Consider the following 22,674-nt stretch of genomic DNA (forward strand, 5'->3'; position numbering starts at 1 on the left):
ATCTGCTTTTTAAAGTGCTGCTACTTTATCACCTTGCTATAAGGGCGCAGACATGTTGAATTTGATGCGCATGCGCAAGAAATTGTTGTACTACTGCTCCCTGTTGGCGCTGTGCTGCCACTTCAGTCTTTCCACATTCTGTCAGTCTTTTTACCTGTACATGAAAAAAACCCGTTTATCTGGACTGTAGTTCTTTTACTTTGATTAATTGCGCGTGTCATATTCGATGAAACTGGCTTTTACTCAGGTTTACTTCATTTATGCAGAAATACACCACAAACGCAGTCATTTTCTTGTACCCATAAAAGTGTTATTGTCATTATAACAACTAATTTATCTGCATAATAAAATGTATAGAGGATCTGCAACTTTACTTTTAACCTGACCTGAGTTGTCATATAAGCAACTGAAAAGACAGCACAGACTTACAGATTAGACTTTTAAATGAAAACAGGAAAGATGCACGGATGATCGTCTGATTAGCATGAACCCCACTATGCAAATATGTCCTACAAGCGCATACAGTACAACGTCACTGACGATATTTTTTATTTGTTTGCCTGTTTTTGTCAAATTTTGCCGTGCATTGAACACCAACTGTCTCATGATGTTCCAATAAGAAAGTTAATAAAAAAGTTCATCAGGCTTCATTAGAAAAGAGATGCAGTTGTTCTGCACGAAAGAAACTACTTATCTAAAGTCTACCCCCCCCCCCCCCCCCCCCATTTCTGTGGTTTCAGCGAAAAAGCTACTTAGCACATTCCAGAGAGGGGTGTGAACTATCCTGCGAATAAAAGCATGTTTTCTTTCAGCCAGATGAGCTCTTGGCCGAACTAACCTTTTGCAACCATTGCAATGTTCACACAGATGTTTCTGGTGTTTAACAGTGAAATATTTTCATGCATGGATTTTCCACAGAAACAGAGAAAGAATAGCCTAACAGAGTCATTATCAAGCTTTTGAAAATATAGTTTCAAATTAATATGGCGGATTTATTGATTAGAATAAAAAGAATTGGGCTTCTGGTAGCAGTATAAAAAGGAAACTATATGGGAGATGAGGATGAAAGGTGTATTCTTGTCCAAGACCCGGAAAAGATCAAAATGAGGTACTGATGAGGTATTTGGGGAAAACATGTTATACTGCTTTTTTTTCAAAACTGTCATTATTTTTATTTTACTTTATTTTATTTTATTTTATTTTATTTTATTTTATGAAGATGCTGAAATCCTGATTCACTCTCCTAACCATATGGTGGCGGTATTGCACCGTTAAGCCAACCGCAAATAAATGCTACATGAAGAAGAAACCAGCGCGAGAACGTATGGCGTGCTCACGTTTCCGTACGCAAAGTTAAATCTCATTGGTCGTTCCTTTAAAGGGGTCGACCTCCTCTTCGCTGTTATTGGTTTGCGCCATTTGCGCACGGATTTCAAATAAGAAGCAGCGGTCTGGCGGTGGCGGATTTCATTTAGTTGCTTCGCCGGTGGCTGAAATACAGCTTCTTGGCTCAAAAGAGAGGAGTTAAACTAATTTTTTGGTCATTATTATAGAGGTAAGCGTCTACTTGGTACGTTTCTCTTATTCATGTAGCAGTTAAAGCGTTTAGCAAAGCATTCTTGGTTCTGCTTTAGCTTTCTTTTTTGCTGTATTTCGGTTGTTTTTAGAGCTAAACACAAGTTATTGGTAAATAACTTGTGAATTGAAATGCGCAGTGAAAGTGAAATGCTTGTGAAGTGAAATGTTATTTTCATCCACTAATCTGACAAACTGAGTTGTGAAACAGCGTTAGGTGGCTTACTATCTTAGCCGCAGGCTACACATGAGGCACACAAAGCACCAACCTAAGTGGATATATTAATAAGCCGCATTCTCTATACGCGTAACCTAAAACAGATTTTTATCGTTTTTATATGCTAGAAATGCGACCTGGGTAATTTACGTCATCGCCATCTTTCCGCCAAATCCATCGCGCCAAAATCGAATGATACTCTTCAAAGTACTTTTCTCTTTGTTTTCTAACCCATTATCCTAATGCATCAGTACCACTTTACCCACTTTTGATATTACCGATGTCAGAAATTGCCACGAAGCTGTTTCCTTTATGCTAAAACTAGCAGCAGCCATGTTGCAACAGCTGCATGTCACATCAGCCGATTTTAAACCCACCCTCACTTTTGCTTTTGTGTTCTTGCAGATTTAATCGGACTGCTCAGTTGGTGTACATGTTTTATTCCAGGACAGAGACAATGAAGCGTCCTGTTTTTGAAGCTACAAAGGACAAAACTATGGAGAAAAAAAGCCCTGCTGGTGCAGACTCAAAGGTGCTTCACCTAAAAGCTTCCCCAATAAAAGATCCCTCATCCTTCAAATCGACTCAGACCCCCCCCTCAGACCTGATCATGGGGCCACTCTCAGCCAAGGGTGGCACTCCTGCAGTTCACAACAAGGAAAACTCCAGCAAGGACCACGACAGGACTCTGGACGAGTGCTTCGAGGACAGTGGTTATTTATCTTTGCACACTAGTCAGATTGATCCCAGTGTGAAACATGACGATGACGACAACGTACTGGGGAGATCCATGATGTTGCAAAATGCCAATTTACTAATTAGATCACCTTCTAAATGTCAAGGAAGGACTAAAGCCAGATCTCCAGCATGTTTGGAGGTTACCACTCCTGTGAATCCTCTTAGAAAGAAGAGTGTCATACTCTCATCCACCCCCTGCAGCCAGCACAGTGATTCCACTTTGCCTATTCTGAATTTCCAACAGGAAGTGTGTGATAAGCTTGCTAAGAGCTTTAAAAAGAATAAGAAGTAAGCTTGTGTTTTTCATTTATACAAATATTGAAAGTTGCCTTCGAATACCCACGCAAAACGTTAACGTTGATAATCTGGTGATATTTTGTCTCATTTGATGGAATTGTGTTTTTTTGTTGTGTAGGTATGACTTGAGCATCATCTCTGCAGTTGCACAGAAACATATTTTGGATCGTGTAATCGGCGGCCATATGGGCCTGGAGTATGTCGACATGTTTACATCTCTGATGCACAGGAACATGAGGATCATCCTAAAGCACATACTGTCCTTGTTGGGAGATCTAGATCTGATTAGGTAAATAAAATAAATAAAAAAAAACATCTTAAAAGAGGGAGTAGATAAACAAGTGTTAAGAAAACTGTCAGGAAATTCAGGTTTCTTTGGTTTTTCAGGTTTAGTTGAACTTTTCTGCTGTAATCATCAGTTTAGATGTTGTTATTTTATTTGTAGTCTATATTTATAGGAATATGTGACCTGATTTATGTTTTTGTGCCTCAGCTGTAAGGAAGTAAGTAAAAACTGGAAGCGGATCATCTGTGAGGACAACGCAGCTCTCAGTAGGTGTCAGCAAGCTGAGCAGGCCCTCAGGGTGAGTAAAACCTAAAGTGAGAAATGACAAAATAAAAGACACGTTGGCTATTTAAGCATCAATAATTTGATCTTTTAGGTGTCGAGCGGCTCTCTGGGACAGCGGCCTAGTGGTATGACAAGAGCAGAGTCCAGGGTGGCGCTTTCCTGTATGCAGCCTGTGGCATCTCCCCGCTCTTCATCTCTGTCCAATCAGAGCAGTAGAAGCTCTCGCTTTAATGAATACCTGCAGGTGAGTGCCACCACTGCTTGCTGAGGGACTGTGTTGCACAAGATCTTGCGCTAACCGCCACGTTTTGTTCCCCCCCTTAGGCTGCCAGTAAACTGAAGCAGCACGAGTCTCTGCGACCGTGCAGGCGTTGTGGCTCTCCGGCTTCCTATTTGGCGGAGGCTCAGAGGGCGAAGTGCACTCGCGCCAGCTGTCTCTTTGAGTTCTGCACCCGCTGTCAGGAACCTTTTCATGGTTCGTCCCCCTGCCGAATGGTGCAACCCCGTTTGAACTTCTCCGCCTCCAAGGGGAACGTGATCATACCTGGCAGTGCTCGCAGCAAGAGGAACGTACGACGCCTGTGATGTATTTATAAAGGGGGGGGGGGGGGGGGTTCTGCAGTAGCAGCTCCAACCAGACCTCATAAAGCTGTTGCTCGCCACTAAAATAAAAGGAAACATTTCCTAGCTGCTGGACTGAACCAAAAGAGAAGCACTTCAAACCCTGGGGGGAACCAAATGGTGTTTTAAGCTTTTGTTGCTTATGAGCAACACAACGGTGTTCCAAATAAGGAAGACACGAAGACTGATACTCCTTCAGTTGTACAATTTTTAGTGCTTTTAACATGAATTGATGTAAATAAATGACATTTTATACACTTTTAGATATTTTAAATAAATGTGTACATCGGAATCTTTCAGAGTGACTGTATTTGTATCATTCGTGTCTGTAAAATGGACGTTTTCTTAAAATCTATCGGCTATTGTGGTTTTCCTTTCATCTTTCGTAGAGCTCATTTTCCATCGGTTGGTTGGTTGTGCAAAACTGCAGTATTTTACTTATTTTGTGGAAGAAATGTTTCTAAAAGTATTTATTTTGTCATTAAGTGTCTTTGAGATTTCTGGTTTGAATTCATCAACTTATTTTATAACGTTCAACTCAATTCACTTTTTAACTATTTTTCTCAACATTGTTGCTGATCTGGATGCAAATAGAAAATTCTTAGATTTGTTTACTTCACTAGAGGGCAGCATTGTTTCCATATTTACACTACTTTTATTTTTTTATTCTCTATAGTCCTTTTTTTAATCATTCAGAATGATTCTGGTACCTTCTAAGAGCAAAGCTAGACTGCAGCAGGTACTGTTTTTGAGGGAATTTAGCATTTTTTTAACGTTATTTTAACAAACCTGTTATATAAGGAGAATGTTTTCCTGTCAAGTTTGTTGGGAAAAGATCACATCTGGTATCTAAATGAATGTTATTCAAACTTTCTTTAAATCTGCTTTAAACCAACCAGTTCTTCCCATCGCCATTAAACTCTTACATGCCCAGTTTATCCAGTCTCAACTGGTTTTGAAAGAGACTTTACAGCTAGACTTTTAACTACAGTTTCCACACGTCTGGGTAATTTGAAGGATTAATTATTTATCATCTGTAGAGGTTATTATTTTTAGCTGATCAGTGATTTTATTACATGGACCTACATAAGATTTGGTTCACGGACTTGATTTACAAGCAGATCCTGATAAATGTCATTTTTTCTTCAACCAAATCTCAAATCAGAGTAAATGCTTCAAATAAAATTGTAATAAAGCTGCAACATAGGTTTTATTCACACTCATGGCAACAACTCGTGTGCAGACATGTTATTTTTAATAAACTCTGATGCTGTTTCAGGTAAAATGCCTGAAAACTAACGTGGGTGTTGCAGTTCTGTCAGCTGTTGCTTGATAACATCTGCTGACCTGCTGCTTTGGGAAAACACCTGTTTGAAAACAATCATCCAGACTTAGAAAATTCCTGCCAGGATATCTACAATGTCCCCTCACAGGTCTGCTGTCTCTTGCTCGGAGGAGTTATGACTCTAAATGGCGTTACTGACACCGGATGAGTACCTCTGACATTTGCAAGATGACCCATTTGTCTCTCATCTCTGCCTCTCGGAGCTGCGTGCTGTGTTTGTTTTGTTGTGATGATGAATGCACACATCAGTCAGTTCTCATTCAGCTCTTGCATGGGAATGCTTTATGTTCGATAGGATGTCCCGTGGCGCTGAAGGTCATCTGTTACTTAAACCCTTTTTTTATCTCGTGAGTGCTGCATTTCTATATTCTCTGAGAAACATAATTTCTTTTAATATTTTTTATGATGAAAAATATGCATGAGAAAATAATTTGAATAAAAATGATTAAAATAATCAAATCTGGTTGATTTTAACCAACCTAAATGTTATTACTGCGAGATGTGTGCACATATTTGTCATTATGACTAAATCAGATGCAGCATTTTTATTATTTTGATTCAAAATTATAACAAAGTTTACTAAATTGAATACTCAAAACACTTTTGGATTATGGCAATTTAATTACAAGAACAAGCCATAACTCTCAGCTGAATTCATTTCCAATGTGGTGCCTATCTCCAGCGGTCAATGGGCAATCAGGCGGGCCGGGTACACCCTGGACAGAGAGCCAGTCCATCGCAGGGCAAGTTTAGGAATTGATTAAAAAAATCGTGTTCACGGAAATGATATGCAACCAAGTTGTTTACTTGTATTCCTCCTGCAAAAGTAAATGTTTTTCAACCTTTTTTATTTTTAACTGAACAATTTTTTTACATACATTTAGGGTGTCAAACATTTTGATTTAACGGAGCAATATGTTAGAATTCTACAGTGAAATAATCACTAAACAGTCTAGCGCCTCAACAATGTTCGAAGGAAGGTATCCAACCTTCCTTCTCAGCCAGCTGGGGTTTTTCTTCCCATCCATCCATCCATCCATCCATCCATCCATCCATCCATCCATCCATCCATCCATCCATCCATCCATCCATCCATCCATCCATCCATCCATCCATCCATCCATCCATCCATCTGCTTATCCGGAGTCGGGTCGCGGGGGCAGTAGCCTAAGGCGAGAGGCCCAGACTTCCCTCTCCCCAGCCACTTGGGCCAGCTCCTCCGGGGGAATCTCAAGGCGTTCCCTGGCCAGGTGAGAGACATAGTCGCTTCACCGTGTCCTGGGTCTACCTTTAGGTCTCCTACTGGTTGGATGTGCCCAGAAAACCTCACCAGGGAGGTGTGCAGGAGGCATCCTGACCAGATGCCCGAGCCACTTCAACTGGCTCCTCTCTATGTGGAGGAGCAGCGGGTCTAAACTGAGCCCCTCCCGAATGACCGAGCTTCTCACCCTATCTCTAAGGGAGAGCCCAGCCACTCTTCAGAGAAAACTCATTTCGTCCGCTTGTATCAGTGTTCTCGTTCTTTCGGTCACTACCCAAAGCTCATGACCATAGGTGAAGGTAGGAACGTAGATCAACCGGTAAATCGAGAGCTTCGCCTTCTGACTCAGCTCTCTCTTCACCACGACAGACCAGTACAACTCCCGCATCACTGCAGATGCAGCACCAATCCGCTTATCGATCTCACGCTCCAGTTTTCACTCGTGAACAAGACCCCGAGATACTTAAACTCCTCCACTTGGGGCAGGACCTCATCCCTGATGCGGAGAAGGCATTCTACCCTTCTCCGAATCAAGACCATGGTCACAGATTTAGAGGAGCTGATTCTCTTCCCAACTGCTTCACACACGGCTGCGAACCGCTCCAGCGAAAGTTGAAGATCACGTTCTGATGAAGCCAACATCACCACATCATCTGCAAAAAGCAGAGACCTGATCCTCAGGCCACCAAAATGGATGCCCTCCACACCTTGGCTGCACCTAGAAATCCTGTCCATAAAGGTAATGAACAGAACCGGTGACAAAGGGCAGCCTTGGCGGAGTCCAACTCTCTCTGGGAACGAGCCCGACTTACTGCCGGCAATGCGGACCAAGCTCTGACACCAGTCATACAGGGACCTAACAGCCCATATCAGAGGGTCTGGTACCCCATACTCCCGAAGTACCCCCCACGGGGCCCCCCGAGGGACGCGTCCAAGCGCCTTAATCCACAAAACACATGTAGACTGGTATGGCAAATTCCTACACACCCTCCAGGATCCCCCTAAGGGTATAGAGCTGGTCCAGTGTTCCACAGTCGGGACAAAAACCACATTGCTCCTCCTGAATCTGAGGTTCAACAATCTGATGGTCTGTCCTCTCCAGAACCCCTGAATAGACCTTACCAGGAAGGCTCAGGAGTGTGATCCCCTTGTGGTTGGAACACACCCTGCGGTCCCCTTTTTTAAATAAGGGGACCACCACCCCGGTCCGCCAGTCCAGTGGGACTGCCCCCGATGTCCATGTGATATTGCAGAACCTCATCAGCCAACACAGCCACACAACATCCAGAGCCTTAAAGAACTCCGGGCGGATCTCATCCACACCCAGAGCCTTTCCACAGAGGAGCTTTTTAACCATCTCAGTGACCTCAGCACCAGGTAATTGAGAGACCAGCCCAAAGTCCCCAGACTCTGCTTCCTCACTGGAAGACGTGTCGGTGGGATTGAGGAGGTCTTTTAAGTACTCTGCCTACCGATCCACAACGTCCTGAGTAGAGGTCAGCAGCACACCGTCCCCACTATAGATAGTGTTGGTAGCGCACTGCTTTCCCCCCTGAGGTGCCGGATGGTGGATCAGAATCTCCTTGAAGCCGTACGGAAGTCTTGCTCCATGGTCTCACCAAACTCCTCCCATGCTCAGGTTTTTGCCTTGGCGACCACCCGAGCCGCGTTCCACTGCCAGTACCCGTCAGCTGCCTCTGGAGTCCCACAGGCCAAAAAGACCTGATAGGACTCTTTCTTCAGCTTGACAGCATCCCTAACCCTCTGTGTCCACCAGTGGGTTCGGGGGTTGCCACCACGACAGGCACCGACGATCCTGCTACCACAGCTCCGGTCGGCCGCCTCAACAATGGAGGCACGGAACAGGGTCCATTCAGACACAATGTCCCCCGCCTCCCCCAGAACATTGTGGAAGCTCTGTCGGAGGTGGGAATTGAAGCTCCTTCTGAGAGGAGACTCTGCCAGACGTTCCCATCAGACCCTCGCAATACGTTTGGGCTTGCCTGGTCTGACCGGCATCCTCCCCCACCATCTGAGCCAACTCACCACCAGGTAGTGGTCAGTTGACAGCTCCGCCCCTCTCTTCACCTGAGTGTCCAAGACATGCGGCCGCAGGTCAGATGAAACAACAACAAAGTCGACCATCGAGCTGCGGCCTAAGGTATCCTGGTGCCAAGAGCACATATGGACACCTTTATGTCTGAACATGGTGTTCATTATGGACAATCCATGACTGGCACTGAAGTCCAATAACAAAACACCAATCAAATTCAGATCGCGGGGGTGGGGGGGTGGGGTGGGGTGGGGGTGGGGGGTGTTCCTCCCAACCACACCTCTCCAGGTCGCACTGTCGTTGCCCTCGTGAGCGTTAAAGTCCCCCAGCAGAATGAGGGAGTCACCGGAAGGAGCGCTTTCCAGCACCCCCTCCAAGGTCTCCAAAAAGGGTGGGTAGTCTGAACTGTAGTTTGGTGCATAAGCACAGACCACAGTAAGAAGCTGTCCCCCCACATGTAGGCGGAGGGAGGCTACCCTCTCATTCACTGGGGTAAACCCCAACGTACAGGCACCAAGATAGGAGGCAACTAGTATGCACCTCTCAGTGGGAGCAACTCCAGAGTGGTAGAAAGTCCAACCCCTCTAAAGGAAACTGGTTCCAGAGCCATGCGTTGAGGTGAGTCCGACTATATCTAGTCGAAACCTCTCAACCTCACACACCAACTCAGGCTCCTTCCCCACCAGAGAGGTGACATTCCATGTGCCAAGAGCCAGCTTCTGTAGCCGAGGATCAGACCGCCAAGGTCCCCGCCCTTGACTACCACCCATCACACACTGCACCCGACCCCTTTGGCCCCTCCCACGAGTGGTGAGCCCATGGGAAGGGGGACCCACGTTTCCTATTCGGGCTGTGCACGGTCGGGCTCCATGGGTGAAAGCTCGGTTACCAGGCACTCGCCAACGTGCCCCACCTCCAGGCCTGGCTCCAGAGGGGGGCCCCGGTGACTCACGTTTGGGCGAGGGAACACGGTTTCCATTTATATAACTCATCATAAGAGGTCTTTGGGCTGCTCTTTGTCTGATCCCTCACCTAGGACCTGTTTGCCATGGGTGACCCTACCAGAGGCAGAAAGCCTCAGACAACTTAGCTCCTAGGATCATTGAGACACTCAAACTTCTCCACCACGGTAAGGTGGCCACCCAGGGAGAGGGGGTTTTCTCCTTTAAAAAAAAACCCAAAACTAAAGAGGGACATAGTTGCCATTCACAACCTGAGAGTTTGAGAGATTGCAGAGTCTGTGTCGAGGCTAATCGCTGAGGCGCCTTAAAGTCATTTGTAAATCGACACCATTAGGCAAAAAGCTAGAGTGTTTTAAAGAACTGACGCCAGTAAACAGAAGAGACCTAGAAGTTATTTCTTACCTCTATAAAGCCATGGTATCTTTTTGTGTACTCTAATATCAGGTAAAGCAGGCCAGAGGCTAACTTTGAGGTGACATTGAGCTAACAATGCTAACAGTGAATTAGAAGCAAATAGCTCTAGAAATATTTCAAGCTACTTTTTCAATCACCAACAACTCAGTGTTATAGTGAAATGTGTGTAAAGTGAATAATGAGTCAACTGTTGTGTTTTACTTCCTTTACTGAGTCGTTCGATTGCAAGCTAACAGCAAGACGGCAAACTCCTCTAACACATATTACTGTATGTTCCCTACTGTTAAACACCCAAATGTGCTAACACCAAATACGACAATGTATGTATCTACTCATCAGCTTTTGACTCTTCTTCACTCGTCATCTAAAATCTTCTGGTTCTGATCTGTAACGGCAACAGCCATGAAACTCACGACAGTGAGAAAGTTACCTTTTGCTTTAAAAATGGCCTGCAGTAACCAAATTTGACCGCAGGATGTAAACTTTACTTCATTCTTATATACACATTTTATAGAACAATATAATATAAATACTAAGCTAATAGAAGTATAATGTTGTCATTTTTAAAGTGACAATGTGTAGTTTTTTACCATTAATCTCTGAAAATATCCATCAAAATGTTGTAAATTAATTAAAAGATGCCCAGTTGTTGAAATATATTGGCTGTTTCATAACATATAACCATAAAACTCTGGTCTAAAATACATGTGAGCAGGTCTAAGTCTCTGGGTGACGCCATATAGGGAGCCTTTGTCTCCTCCTTTTCCGGTCGGCTCATGGGTCCCCAGAAGAACTAAAAGATGAATTCAAGTCAACGGGGCTAAAGACGTTATTTTCTAATCCGCTTTGCCTTACGCCCTGGATCACACATATGTTGTCCTCAGTGTTGTGCCCGAATGCATTCATTAAACAATCCTTCGTGAATTCATTTATTTTTTCATGAACGTGAACTGAACTCGTTCATATTTTGCCTGACAAACGTAAAAGTGAGTGTGTTTGTCCTGGCGAGCGTGAACGGGTTTATGAAAACATTCTTTCGCCGTTCTAGCTCCAGATCTCCACGGAGCTTTTCCGGCGCTAAACCCTAGCTAAACATCCTGTTAACCATAGAGTTTTAAAAAAGTAGAACCCGCAAATGCGGCCAAACATAGGCAGTAGCGGTTGGTGTGGCGTCTACTCTTCTACAACTATGCTGTGTGCAGGAGTCAAAGTTCATTCAGAAAAATTGAAAAGGGACTTAACTGAAAGATTATACATTTTTTAATGTTTTGCACTTTTAATATTGCACTTTGAGTTTGCTACCACATTCCTCTTCCCAAGAGTGTTTAATAATTTCCCATTAAAAACTGTTTAAATAATGTTTTCCTCATGTTATTGAGAATATACTGTAGGGTAAAAACTGCAGCTGGGTATGAGTGTGGACTGAACGGGTGACAACTATTGGAAAATTATTTCATAAGATACATATGTGTATATATACATATATATATATATATATATATATATATATATATATATATGTATATATATATATATATATATATATGAGAAAAAAGAGCTATGAACTAGTTTGTTTTTGAAACAGTGAAATTAATTCAACATTTTTTTAATTATGAACTAAGAAATGAACTAGTTCGGTTTCAAATGTATGAACTGAACTTTGAACTAGTTTGTTTTTTAAACGAACTTTCCCAACACTGGTTGTACTGTTGTAAAAGTTTGTAATTAACATGACCACACACCAGAAATTGCCACATAATCTCCTCTCCCCAAAGTAGCTGCTACTTACCAGATGACCAGATTTATGGTGGTTCTTTCCTCCTGTGGGAAGTTTGCTGAACTTACTTCCATTTTCCCTCAGTTTTCTCCGTGTGTGGTTCGATGACATCACTTTCGTGACGCGCATTTGTAGTCCTGGACTTATTTTCACACAAAACCTAAAATAGCGTTTCCCCCTGTTCAAAAATAAGCGTGTTCTTGGTATCAAAATGTGTCTTTAAAATTCACGGACATCATATGTGAAATCCGTGGCACAAAACAAGTGGAATTAGAAAATAGCCTTTTAGCCCCATTGACTTGCATTCATTTTTTCGTTCTTCAGAGGACCCATGGTCCGGAAGTAGATGAGCGTGACTTAGGCTCCCTATTAGAGGCCATGTTTCCTTCTACAGAAGCCCGTGAGGACAAAACTTTCACCAATAACTAACGCTGTTTTACACATTTACCTCTTTGCTCGTTGCCAGTGATGAAAGGGAGTTTGATGTGCTTGTCAATTTGCTGGAGGTTGCAATCTCAGGGATTTTTGATCCTAATGGCCATTTGTTGGTAAGATCTTACTTAAACACAAAAATACTGCTTGCTTGCAATGATTTAGGTATGCACTGCCCCCTATTGCCAGGGAAAATACACACTGTAACTTTAAGTTTTATTTAAATACATTTGCAGTAGTAGCTATTTAAACATGGAACGTCCTGCATCCAGAAATGAGACAATCCTTGTTAATTTTTAAAATCTGGACTGAAAACCTTAGCTCATTATTTTGTTGTTTCAACAAATTTTTATATGGTTCTTTTAGGTGTTTTCTTGTATTTTATCTATTTTTATTCTTGTTTTAAGCTGTATAATAGTTGATTCAAAGTGTTTTTAGTATTTTAGCTCACCATTGTGTTACTTTTATCCACGTTAAAGGCTCTTTCACTTGTTTTTGTCTCTGTTATCTATTTTAAACTACGAATGCTCATACATACATATTGTTCGTAGCATATAATAAAGTAATGCACTTTGGTCCCCTATGGTGTTTTAAGGTGCTTTATAAAAAAAGTTGGATCGAATTAGAAAATTTCCTAATTTTTAGATTTTTTTTTTGTTTAGCTCATCAGTGCATGTCTCAGTAAGGTTAAAGGACTAAAATGTTATCTGCCAGTCAAATGGATAATTAGAGTCAGTAAGAAAACAAGCAAAATAACCAGATCATTTTCTGATTATAGAAATGTAAAGCTTCTAAAAAAGAGAAACCAGAACAACAGCTGCACCTACAACATGTAAGAAAATGTCATGGCGATGGTGTCGAATGAACGATGTTATAAAGCTGCTGATGGAGCTGCTGATTAATCTGTGCCGTGGCCTTTTGCTTCCTCTGCGACTCCAGATCATTTATCTGGCAGATTTATTGATCGGCTGCTTGCACCGAGACACATCTCTGACAATCAGACCTGCAACTTCTAAAAGTCATTAGAGCAGGGTGCTAATGTGTGTGTGAGGGTGTGTTTTATTCTCAGATACACACATCAGAGCGTACCAGACACCACGGACAACCTGTAAATTTGGACATGAAGATAAGACGTGTCAATGTTTTTGAGAAAAGCCTTTATCTCCTTGTCTCATCTTGTCTGTTACTATTTTTGCTCTCTGAGTCCCACCCACCCTCGTTTGAAGTTCAACATTTTTCTGCTTTTAGCTCATTTCTGCCTAAAGCCAGAGGAAGTGGGGGTCAGTGCTTGACGGAGCAACATGTGAGTGGCGTCTCTGTTTTTTTCTCAGGTTGGTGATCTTGATGTGCTGTGACTTCTGCAGGTCGATTGGCTGTATGTCACCAAAGCATAATTATAAGAAGTACTGAAACGAGGCTGTCACTAGGGCGCCTTCAGCAAAAATGAAACAGGAAGTGATTCAAAAGCAAAGAAAAACAAATAAGCTGAGTTCACAGCTGTGTTGAGAGAACGGCGGTTTAGTGGTGCAGAAAAGTTTTCTATGCTTAAAATCAGAAAACATCTATTCTTAAATTGTACTCTTTTAGAAGAGAGTGTCCTTGTCCCAGTGTGAAAGCACCAGAGGAGAATGATTTTATCATTTGAGTGATGCCTTATGGGATAAGGAGTGTTTTTCCAGCTGACTTGTAACATCAAATACAACAACTTACAATTCATCTAGCAAGTCATGCATCTCTGTACATTTCAAACATGCTCTGTTTCTACTGTGTTTTGCTGTTAAATGCAAACCGCTGAAACAAAAAGACAAATATTACAGAAAATGTTTTCGCTAAAGGCTTTAATTTATGTGTGACTCAGAATTCTGCACGCAAACCAAACTTTCCTTTCATCAACAGATGAATCATCATCGCTTTCTCTCGTCACAGTCTTTATTTGTGGGGTTATGAATGCAAAGTTATGGTATAAAAATACAAGAATAAGTAAGGTGTTATGAGCTAATTAGCCTCCCTTTATGCATTATCTTGTAGATTCAAGTGTGTTTTTAAAAAGTTATGGATTTTGTTGGTGCTGAAGACACAAAAAGACTCACAGTGTTTGGTTTTAAAAGGCTGCAGTCTTTTTCTCTCTGTCTATTTTTACCCTGTCGGTCCATTAAGATCAGCCGTGATGATAGTTAATGAGTGAAGCCTCTCCACAACGCAGCCAGCAATCACAAAGCACCACACACACACACACACACACACACACACACACACACACACACACACACACACACACACACACACACACACACACGTGTGTTAAAACACATTCTACATGTGCAGACTCACTGTGGTCACACATAGAGAGGTTAATGTTAACGTTTGTTGAAATTTTTTTCTTAATTTAAAATCTTTATCGTTATGTGGTGTTTTAATTAAATCTTTAAAATCCATAAGATGTTTTAAGGATGAATTTAATGTTCCTTCATTTATTTTCTTCATAGCTTTTTGTTTCCAGGGTCATTAAAGAGCAAGTCACCCCCTACCAGAGTATTACTCCACTCCCACTTCCTGTTTGAAAAATGCAACAAATGCTGATGCCTAGCAGACAGAGAGGGCGGAGCCGCTAACAAACACACACACACACACACACACACACACACACACACACACACACACACACACACACACAGGCTCACAACGACATTGTGACATCATATGGTACCAGCTTACATTCTAGGGTACCTCTCAGCCAATAGCGATGGCTGATTTAAATTCAAATGCAGTGCAGAATTTTTACCTGACAACAGCACAACACTGACAGTTTTAGGCAGAAAATTTAAATTCAAACTAAAATGCACTAAAGCGCTAAACCATTGACTACATGTGTCTGCAGCACGATTGGACACACATTTATATAGTTTATCAGGAAAAAAAAGTTTATTTGGGGGTGACTTGCTCTTTAAGAGATAAAAACGTGAAATCTTATATTAAATTAGTTCAGACTCAAAATCCGAAAGTTTCTTAAAAACAGTTGTGACTTTGCAACCAAGCATGTGAGCATCTCCAGTTCAGGCTGTAAAATTAAAAATTATGTAAGCAGATTACATATCAAACCAACCTTAGAAGATAAGATCAGGGTTCCTGAAAAAGCTGTTGTTTTAATATAAACAATTCAAAGGTCCAACCCCATCCCAGGATCCCCCAAAAGTCATGCCTTCAGAATATAGTAATGTAGATAACTTATTCCTGTCAGAGGGCAGCGTGATGGATTAGTTATGATTAAGGACAGGACATTCACGATGATTGGATGAGGTTTAGCCAGGACTGTAGGCTATGTTTCAGGGTTGATTAAAATTATGCCATTAGCATGTGGAAAGCATTGTTGGCAACATGGAAGAAAATGTCCCAGAAAAACACCATCCATCCCTTTAATAAATGAAACAGAGAAGTTGTCAGATGCTGCAGGTGGATCTGCATTCCATTTGAACATCATCTGGTCTCCCAGCTTATTTAGCATCTCTGGACCTGTTAGAGCTGAGTGCAAAAAACAGGCCATCACCATTTTATTAAACATTTCTTAAACATTTTTTATCAGAAAAATGACGTTCAAATCTAGTTTTGAAACAGGCAAAACAAATAACTATAAATGAGCTGTTGTTGAAAGTGTCTCTGTCCATGGTGCTGAAGATGATGTTTTAATCCATTCAGTTACATGCCTCATCTCATGAGCTATATTCCTTCCAGCTTGGCATAGGCAACTTAACTTAACTTACCTTAACTTAAAAATTTAACTTGACTTAACTTAACTTAACCTAACGGGTGTCTGTAGTTTGATCAAAAAACATTTTCTGCTGTTTTTCACTTAATCATCTTTTAACTCATTTACTGCATTTTTATACTGTGTGGGCATCAGAACGAGCCCCTCACCGTGAGAACAAACATCTCAGCTCTAAAGTTGATCTTCATCTGTGTACGTCACATGTCACATGATCAGGAAGCAGAAAATCCATGTTTTAGGAGATCATTTTGGTCTGTCACTGTAAAAAAAAGTGAGACGTGAACCCGAAAAGCTTCTACCGATCACAATTCGACAACAGATTATGAAAGAACGGATAATGCTCGAAACACACAGATTCTTCCTGATGTAAGAGGTGAGTCTACTCTTTGTTTTGGTAGTTTTGGTGTCGACATCATCCTAGCGCGCTAAGTTCTGTGACTCTTCAAAAAAACTGTAAAAACGGTGAGAAACGCTGGCAGCAAACTGTGTTACCGATCAGGAAACGGCTGGCAGTGAATGAGTTAAAAGAACAATCTACATTAAAATCAGGTTTAAAGAGACAGTGTGTAGTTTTTACCATTAATCTCTGAAACTATCCATCAAAATGTTGTTGTAAATGAATTAAAAGATGCCCAGTTGATGAAAAACATTGGCAGTTTCATAACATATAACCATAAAAATCTGTTCTAAATTACAGATTCTACAGAAGCCCATGAGGACAAAATGCATTTACTGTTTTGTAACAAATTATTAAAAAACTTTCACAATTGTTAAACATTGTTGTTTTACACATTTACCTCGTCGCCAGTAATGAAAGGGAATCTAATGTGCTTGTTATTTTGCTGGAGGTTTCGCTCCCAGGGATTTTTGACCCTAATGGCCATCCGTTGGTAAGGTCTTACTTGAACAGAAAAGTAAGGCTTGCTTCCAATCATTTGGATATGTACTGCCCCCTATCACTAGGGAAATTACACACTGCCAGTTTAACTACATCTTTCGTTTTAATTTCTGAGACCAAAGATTATGCTTTTGTATTGTGTATAATTTAATTGTCATGCCATACCATGTGTCTGAGTTTGTGAAAAAGCTTGATAAAGTGTGTATTTTAGTTGTGTAAGCACCTTCCTCAGCAGAAATGAATGCACTGGAGACCCATCTAAAATGGCAGCCGGCCACTACAGCAGCACCGATTGTCAGCGCCAGTCCATGGGGCATCTACCTAAATGTCTATGTCTCGACTAGTAGAAACTAACCGTTAGCATTAGCAACTCCACAGCAGAACTCATCCAGGCCCTCCAACTCCATCAATGTTGGAGTCAGTGGTAGAGTTGTGTTTCTGTTTTCCAATCTGAGGCGAGATGTCTAAATATCAGGAAATAAGACTCCAAATCTGTCTGAAGCTCAGCTGTGATGTGGTTCACTTCTAGTTCCTGGAAATGATGCACCGGTGCTCCCCCCCCCCTCCCCCCCAGATTACGACTTACAAGGCATTCATACCACTACAACTACAACTACTGCATTGCAAGGAGTCAACCACACCTTTAAAACTAAATATAATTTATGTAAAATAGATAATTAATAAAATAAAAAAACATGAAAATAAAGTTCCCTAAATATTAACAAATAAAAATAATCTAAACTAATACAAGAAACTTAGTCCATGTGTACAGGAGTATAAGTGTCAATTACAGTAGTTTGACCAAATTGCTTTCTGTGTTTTAGATAAATTCAAACTTAAATAAATGGATGAATGAATAAATCATGGGAATGCAATCAGAATCATTATTCTCACTGTTTAAATATGCTTTAAATCGGGTTTTGTTCAGCAGGTAGGGACAAATACTTTAGTTTCCAAAATTGTAATAGCATCCTAAACCAAAGTTAACCAAAAAACCTGGATAGTTTATGTGTTGGGATGTTGCATAAATAAGAAACTGCATCATTCACTTTAATGTCATAATCACTGAACTTCACGTCAGCCGAGAGGAAACATTAAAGCCATTTTACTCAAATGTCCCAGTGTGTTTTCATCTTTAATGTGACAGTTGTTTCACTTACATCAGCTGACCCGGGAACACCAGTGTAAGCAGTTCAACCAGTGAAAACTGTCAAACTGTGTTGTAAGTTGTAGAAAAAGCTTCTGATGACCATCACACAATCAGCCAGACGAGACAACTCAGCTTTGAAAAATAAACCCACATCTTTTATTTGGTCAGTGGTGAACATCACTAAATGTGCTAAAGGCAGCGCTATGCACAGATAAAACAGTGTTGACCTACATAGAAAGTGATTAAATGCATCTGTGTTCTTTCATCATGATTTCCTCTTCCCATACAGTTGTCTTTTATTCATTATAATCACAAAACACTTCACAATCATAACATTGTGAGCCCCAGCAATAAAACAAACAAATAAAATGGGATTTTTCATAATTATTGAAAAAAAAACAGAATTAATTTGATGATTTATAGAAAGACTAAAAACAAATAAAGCAATGAAATTTTTTTTTTTCATTTAATTCTCTCAGGCTCAAGTTTTGATAAAAGGACGAACAACTAAGTCCTTCAGGGGTGCTTCTGAGTTTAAAAATGCTCCACGTATGTGGAGTAACCAGGTAGGTAGGTTTTAACGTTGCACATCTGCAACGCCTGCCTCCAGAGGGTTAATGTTCTCACTGAAATCCAATAGAAATTATTTTATTGGAGCAGAAATTTTATTCTTATTACAGAATTTTCACTAAAGGCTCCTGACCTAATTAGTCGATTCAAAGTTCAGATTCAGAGTTTAAACATACCAAACAAAATTACATTCAGATGAGCATTTACAAGCTATACTTTACCATAAATTTGCCCAGCGGAGCTTAGATTTGCTCCAACAAGGGAACGTTTTATTTTACACAGTGAACATTTCAACAAAAATCACCGTTACGGTTATGTTTTCATCCACTGAAAGGTAGTTTAGACTTGTTGAAAGGGGGAAATAAATCTCATAATAAAATGAAGCAAATCAACGATTAGGAGAAGTTGTTCCATTTGAATTGAGTTAAATATGAAATTAAAGTCATTTGTGACTCCCTGGTTGAACCTGAAGTCTACCAGGGCTTGTTTTTATTTTAAATGCAGAAAATAAATCATAACTCAATAATATAACATAAACAACAAACATAATCCTTCTGTTAAATTTCCTGTTGCCGTTTGCCCGCCGTGCCTGCACATAAACTCAGCCAGAAGAGTCTTTTGTTATTGTTTAAATATAATACAGTGTGAGCATGTGGAGATGGATAGATAAATCACCACACTGGAAAACACCTTGTCGTTGGTTGATCTGATTTGGAGCATCCTTTGGATTAATACCAGGTGTGTATTATTTCTTTACAAAGAGCTTTTTTTATAGGATGAGGTATATAGTCAAGTGCGGACCTCTCCTCAAAGTGGCTGCAAACAAAAATAAAAAGACAATGGTTACTGAATTGGAAAAACTGGAAACTACAATCATATTTTAGTAACTTTGATTTTTTTTTTTTTTTTTTTTTTTTTTTTACATTTTTACTGCTTTTAGGATATTGTTAGCATTGTGGTTTTTGGTAGTAGGATTCAGCTTCTAACTGCCATAAATGACAAGTCTGCTGTCAGGACAACATCTACAGACATCTGGCGATGTGTGATGCTTTTATTGCTAAAGTATTCAACAGAATGAAAATAAGTCCTCTGCACACATTTAGGTTATATTCTTGATATTTTTCAACCCTCAGATCAACTCTGTTTGTTTTGGGTAATTAAACGAGATTGTATAAAAGTGCAATAAACTCTTAAAACTCACCAGCTGAAGTTTGTTTAGGAGGTGGTCTACATTGATGTCGTCATAACTCTCCTGAAACGTGTTCGGTTCGTCCCTGGACTCCTCTGGCTCACTGGTTCCTGGGTCTTCTAGGCTATTTTTATTGGGAAAAATTTTTCATTATTTCTTTGTGTTGCTTTTTATTTTTTGTCTATTTGCTGTCAAAATGAATTACTCTCACTCTAACTCTAAAAATGCACTGTGGCTCTTACCTTCTTTTCCCTGTTAGGACAGAGTTGAGGTACTTTTTGACAGCCATCTGTTTGCGGAAGCGGCTGTAGTTGTCTGTGAAGATGGCGTCTGAGTGGCGCTTCACCGGCTCATCCATCAGGTCATCACTGAACAGAAGAGATTAACTCAGAGTGACACAACAATTCTGAGAGAAGCAGATTTATGTACCAAGTCAGTGTGTGTGTGTGTGTGTGTGTGTGTGTGTGTGTGTGTGTGTGTGTGTGTGTGTGTGTAATGGCATTCATTAACCTTTAAAGGGTTTTGCCAATTATGAAATGCATCATCAAGCAGGTCAGATCTTTTCATTTTAAAATGTCAGTTGGATTTCTGGTGTTCAATAATGGATAACAATGGTGTTTTTTTGGTAAAGTGGTTAAACTAAAATTATGATTAATTTTTTATGTCATAATTTACTTTTAAAGCAGAAACAGAATAAATTTGAGCAAAAATTTCTCAATGAAAATGATGAAAAAGGTCATTTCTGGGGAGAAGGAGATGGATGTTTTTGGTTTAATCTGTGAATACAGCTTTTGCCTCTTCACTTCTTTAAATTATTTAAAGTTCGGTTTATAATGTCTTTTAAACAAAGGATGTATTTGTTTAAACCCAGTAAACCCATAAGTCATGTAACCATTTTTCTGCTATGAAAAATTCTTAAAGTTTTATTGCCTTTTGTTTACTTTATTTTATTGTGTGTTTGCCTAATGTTTTTTCGATGGAGGCTATACTGGGCTCTACTCGAAATGTTTTGGTTCGTGTGCACCGCTCTCCGTCCCTACCTGACCCGCTTCCCGATCAGAGACTCCAGGTATCTCCTCGCTGATAGCTGTCCCAGGAGTTTGCTGTATCCGCTGGTGAACAGACCGTCTGCGTGTCTCGTCGGTCTGCACAGAATCATATCAAACGTTTGGGAACGAGAAGCGCAACAACTCTGCTTATTTGCGCCCCTGCGCGCAATTGCGCGAATGGAATTATGAATTTAAATGCGGAAAATAATTAAACAAATCCCCAAAAAATGCATATTAAAGTGATTTCAAATGTTTTAATGAGACGTTAAGTTGATGGTAATTGGTATTTTTTAACTTCGTTTAACGCATTTTTTCATCTTCTGCTTATAGCTGCTAGACAAGACTGCCAAATGATTTCTGACCGTCTATGAGTGAACCTGATCGTGTTTCCAGAAGGAAACCATCTCAAATATCTGCTCATCTCGCGCTCACCTCATTGATGTGTACGGTAGACTTAGAGTCCGGGAGTATAACACACTGCACAGGGCTATAAGGAGAAGCATCTGGGGACCGCTTCTTTGGAACATCACTTTACACCTGAAAAGAAACGAAGAAAGTTATTCTGGCTGCAACAATAACATAGAGACCAAAAACGCTCCATTATCGTCAGATTCACAACTGAATGTAATTTATAGAGTAAACACAATAATGTGGCATCCTTTTTCTGCATTGAAAGCCTTTGCATAAAATGTTTTCATAAAAATGTCTTTAAATGTTTAATTTGAAAAGTAGACGAGATTAAGTCAAGAGAATCCCGTGCGTAATTACGCACGGCTCGACAAAGACTTACTCCATTACGCAAATATAAACCACGAAGCAACGTGTTGAGCCGTTTTTCACTTGAAGAGTTTGTTCTTCGGTGTAATTTTGACAAAAGTCACAACTTCACCTGAAATGCTTCAAAGAAGGCTGGAAATGTACCAAAATGCTAAAGTTGGCAAATTTGATCGGTATTTGGCGTGTAACGTTTTAAAATTCACGCAATCTTAAAGAAAAACTGTATCTGATCAATGCTAAACAACAAAAGCAAGTCGCAAATTTCAATGCGCAATTACGCAGTCAACAGCAACGAGTCAGCTTGAGGAAATCACAGAAGAGCCTCTCTGTCGTCATTATAAACAAAGTGTAATGTAATGTGTCTAATTAACAAAACAGGAGATAGACGCACATAAAAATAAAAATACCAACAAATCTAGAACATTTTAAATGAACGCCTCACATGAGCTCTGAAGGAAGTTGTGTTCTTTGGTTTTCTTCCCCTCCTCTGCTCAAAGTCTCGAACCTGAACAGCTGCTGTACGTCCACACAGCGGATCCGATGCGTTCCTGCTCGCCTTCAGCTCTGCTCCCGTTTTATACACCTGGATGATTCTCACAGTGCAGGAGGGGACACGTCAGAGGGTCACTGCTTCCGTCATCGGTCCTGTCACGGTCGGAACTAAAGAGGCCTGTGGTGAGATAGGTCGGACGTTTTACACAGTTTCTTCTAATTAATTGGAGGGAAAAGAGCGGACGCACACGCACCAGGTTTGACTCATCTGATCAGTTCTCCAGGGGCAAGGTGGTGGTGGATTTGAAGGATCGAGCTGAAACGCTGAACTTGAAAGTTCAGAAGTTATAAATAACAGATGTGTGCTTCAAGGACCAAAAATATGATGTCTTCTATCTGATGAACCTAAAATATAACAGTCTAAATGTTTACATCCAACACATTCAGTTATTCAGTTTTTGTTTAATTCTGAAAAGAGGACAATCTTAAGACATTATAGACACAAAACGTCATGTCTGTTGAT

General features: G+C 40.6%; 2 protein-coding genes across 2 annotated transcripts; one reads left to right on the top strand and one right to left on the bottom strand.

The window, feature by feature from the left end:
* Positions 1–1,405: 1,405 nt before the first annotated feature.
* On the top strand, positions 1,406–4,374 carry fbxo5 (F-box protein 5). Its single transcript, XM_015944680.3, has 6 exons — positions 1,406–1,555; positions 2,198–2,818; positions 2,946–3,116; positions 3,321–3,411; positions 3,490–3,642; positions 3,723–4,374. Exons 2-6 carry the CDS (start codon positions 2,226–2,228, stop codon positions 3,981–3,983), a joined length of 1,269 nt encoding a protein of 422 aa, XP_015800166.1. The 5' UTR covers positions 1,406–1,555; positions 2,198–2,225; the 3' UTR covers positions 3,984–4,374.
* A 14,361-nt stretch (positions 4,375–18,735) lies between these two features.
* vip (vasoactive intestinal peptide) lies at positions 18,736–22,231 on the bottom strand. Its single transcript, XM_015944681.3, has 6 exons — positions 22,102–22,231; positions 21,315–21,419; positions 20,874–20,978; positions 20,076–20,201; positions 19,846–19,957; positions 18,736–19,460 (listed from the first exon to the last, which is right to left on the bottom strand). Coding segments are annotated over exons 1-6 (459 nt in total). The 5' UTR covers positions 22,104–22,231; the 3' UTR covers positions 18,736–19,451.
* Between the last annotated feature and the right edge of the window lie 443 nt (positions 22,232–22,674).

This window comes from Nothobranchius furzeri, chromosome 12 (assembly GCF_043380555.1).
Source record: "Nothobranchius furzeri strain GRZ-AD chromosome 12, NfurGRZ-RIMD1, whole genome shotgun sequence".
Classification (NCBI taxonomy): domain Eukaryota; kingdom Metazoa; phylum Chordata; class Actinopteri; order Cyprinodontiformes; family Nothobranchiidae; genus Nothobranchius; species Nothobranchius furzeri.